At 40.0% G+C, this 3,182-nt stretch overlaps 1 protein-coding gene across 1 annotated transcript in view; it reads right to left on the bottom strand.

Annotated features, from left to right (window-relative positions):
• LOC113230798 (WD repeat-containing protein CG11141-like) overlaps window positions 1-3,182 on the bottom strand; it is a 23,483-nt gene that overhangs the window by 19,038 nt on the left and 1,263 nt on the right. The window contains exon 2 of the mRNA XM_026464887.1: window positions 2,575-2,719. Coding sequence (XP_026320672.1) covers window positions 2,575-2,719 — 145 coding nt within the window. The remainder of the gene's footprint in view (window positions 1-2,574; window positions 2,720-3,182) is intronic.

Genomic DNA, 3,182 nt, shown 5'->3' with positions numbered 1-3,182 from the left:
CACACAGAGGTCCCAGGTTCGATTCCCGGGCCGGGAGAAATGTTTGTATGGCTTACATTTATTTCTCTCGTGAGTTTGGGTGTAATTTGTGGTTGTCTACGTGTGTGTGTCCATGGCACCCGCGACACAGGGTTTCCCTAGTGCGGGGCTATGTTGAGTGTGTGCGTTATTATTATTATTATTATTTGACAAAGCTCGTTATTCACATAGAGCATTATAAAATCCTAAATATCGGTTAGATGAACAACCACAATTTATTTTATAGTTTTATACTGTCACCCAATCTGCACAGTCTCACTTAGTTTACCCGCTTGTTGATCCACATCTGCGTTAGGATAAACGTAACGTAAAACTCACGTAAACTTGGCAATTTCGACATACAACACTTTACGTAGAAGGGGTCGATATGTCTGCGATGCGACAGAAAGTTTTAATCGATTAAAGGGTCAATACGGGATGTTAAAATTAAAAATGGGGAATAAACCAACAACGCCGACTCCTACAACCCTAAACACTGAGAAGAAACATATCATTATCATCAAAATAGGGTTTAAAAGCAACTGAATCGAGACTCAAAAAACGCGACTCACAACTCACAAAATTATGCTCATCTGGCCTGACCCTTATCGTCTCGCGAAACAGCTTTTTAGTAAACCCATATTGATATTTACTTGAAATTAACCTTCAACGATACGAAAATCATCCCCTATGACGAATGGATCTAACATTTGACGTAAAATGGTATTTACGCAAATCGATTTACAATTTCGCGACCTATATTGTGACGAACACACTTAATTTTCATCTAAATTGTACATTACATCCATTAGTATAAGGGACGATATGAAAGTTCATTAAGGCCCGTATTAATAAGCCCATAAAATGCATAATCGATCTATTAAAATCTAAACTTACGCTAAGTCTTTATTAATACACTTGAGTGCACGTTGTTTTGTTCTAATTCCCACTTATTAAAAAAAAGTCACTCAAAACTTAAGTTCAATTAACATTGCTGCAGAACGTAACGGAAGCCAATTTTTGTAACGAAATTGTATATAGAATAATGAACTTTATCTCAATTGTGTAAAGTATAAACTAGAGACAACGTGGCGACTGCGGGAATTCCCGAGACTGTGTGAAAATTCACCAGCAGACGCGCGACCTTTTTTTTGGGCTCGTATCGTTTTTTTATAATACCAAGTGACGGGACGAACAAGTCGTGCGCCTGGTGGTAAGCGACACGCCTGTCAATGACAGTTGCAGTGCCACTTAGAGCTTTACATCCCAAAGATCTGAGGGGCACTGCCACTGCGCCTGTCGCCTTGAGACATAAGTTGACAAGTCCTATGTGCCTCAATTTCCCCAGCACCTTTACCCTTCTAAACCGGAACGCAGGCTCACATTATTGCTTGACGGCAGAAATAGGTAAGGTGGCAGTACTTCCCTGGACGAACTCTTTTTATGTGGAGTTCTACTGTTGTCTACTTTGCACGTTACAGAATTCACATAAAGATCAATATGCTATGGTTACAAAAATGTCGCTTCCATTGTTGGTTACTGAGTCCCAATAAATCAAGGGCAGGATCTTGGTCTTTTGAGATGGTATCATCCAAGACGGTATCATTCAAGATGCCTATGATTATAGTCTATTATATACAGAAGAAGTTGAGATCTAAGTTACAAGTTGACTACAATATCACTTGGCGTTAAACACCAATAAAACCAACGATGGCGTTTATTCAAAAAATATCCTTTCAGGCTAGCCTTGAATAGCCCTAAATTGTCCTTTTCGGGAAACATAGTAAGTAGGCCGTACTGTATTCCATTCCTTTAATATTCCAAATAAGCAAATGTGCTTCGTGCAAATGGGTGGTATATCAACGACATAAGGATAGTGCTTCTTCTAAACTTTTTAGTCGACTGACTGAGGAACGGCGATGTTAGAATTAAATTTCTAAGTTCCAACCTAATTAGGTGCTGTCGTATTAATACGGGCCTCAAACACATGTTTTCACTGCACCAAAATTACGTCGTCGGCGTACGACGAAACTGAATAAAAATATCAAATACGTTTACCCTCAACAATATCTATTTACTATTAGACTTAAAGCATCTGCTTTATGCATTGACTTACAAATAAATGGACGACGGGTCTAATACAAAAACCACGAAAAAAATGTCCCAAGTCAACCTATTTAAACGTAGTGACATGTAAAGGAATATGAAAAAGCTAAAACGCTGAATTTAAATTGTAATGTCGAACAAACGAAGACTAAAGCGTGAATGACGCTCTGTATACGATTTTAACGCCCTATAAGTTCGGACACTTTTTAGCGCGGACCCGACGTCCATATAATTGTAAGTCAATGGCTTTATGTCTAAATTCCACAGTCAATAAAACAGCAGAAGTCCATCTGGTTAGATAAGTGGATTTTTAAGTAGGATTCCGATCGAATAGATGATATAGGAATTTGACCGCGCCTATCCCTCGCAACTCTAGCGCTTTAAGGTCCGCGACGGCCCTAGCCCGAGTTCTAGACTAGAGCCATCAGCAGCGCGGCTGCCGGGCGGTACCTGAGGCCAGCGCGGCGGGCTCGGGCGCGTGCGCCAGCCGCAGCAGCGAGCGCGGGCCCTCCAGCACGAAGATCTCCTCCTTGTTCACGCTCACCGACAGGATCCTGCGCAATGCCCGTGTCAACAAACCACCCTCAATAACAAACTAGCGGAAATAGGAACGTAACATTTTCGGGAATCGGACAAACTTGATATTACATTCATATTAGATAACCTTCAGTCATATTTCAAAACGGATTTTTTTCAATGCCACTGCGCCCAATTCTTGAGACATAAGTTGAAAGTCCCATGTGTAAATTCACCACCAACGTCACCCTTCCAAACTGAAACGCAGTAAGGTGGCAGTTTTTCCCTGGACGAACTCTTGCACACGAAGCTCTACTGCTAACTAAACGCGATTAAACAATTTAACATGTACTCTAACCTACCTATTATCCAGTTGCAGAAATCGTTGTAAGTAGATGGTGTGTGCAAATACCTATTAAATTGTTGAAACGCGTATTTTACCGTTTTGATATGTTAATATAATGGAAAATACAAAAGTGAAAACATTTAGTCACATTTGGCATATTATTTTTAGTAAGTTACTTATTTTTTAAATCTCTGTA

Source organism: Hyposmocoma kahamanoa, unplaced genomic scaffold (genome assembly GCF_003589595.1).
Source record: "Hyposmocoma kahamanoa isolate Upper Pololo Valley unplaced genomic scaffold, ASM358959v1 64, whole genome shotgun sequence".
Taxonomy (NCBI): Eukaryota; Metazoa; Arthropoda; class Insecta; order Lepidoptera; family Cosmopterigidae; genus Hyposmocoma; species Hyposmocoma kahamanoa.
This window is presented reverse-complemented; position numbering and strand designations above follow the sequence as displayed.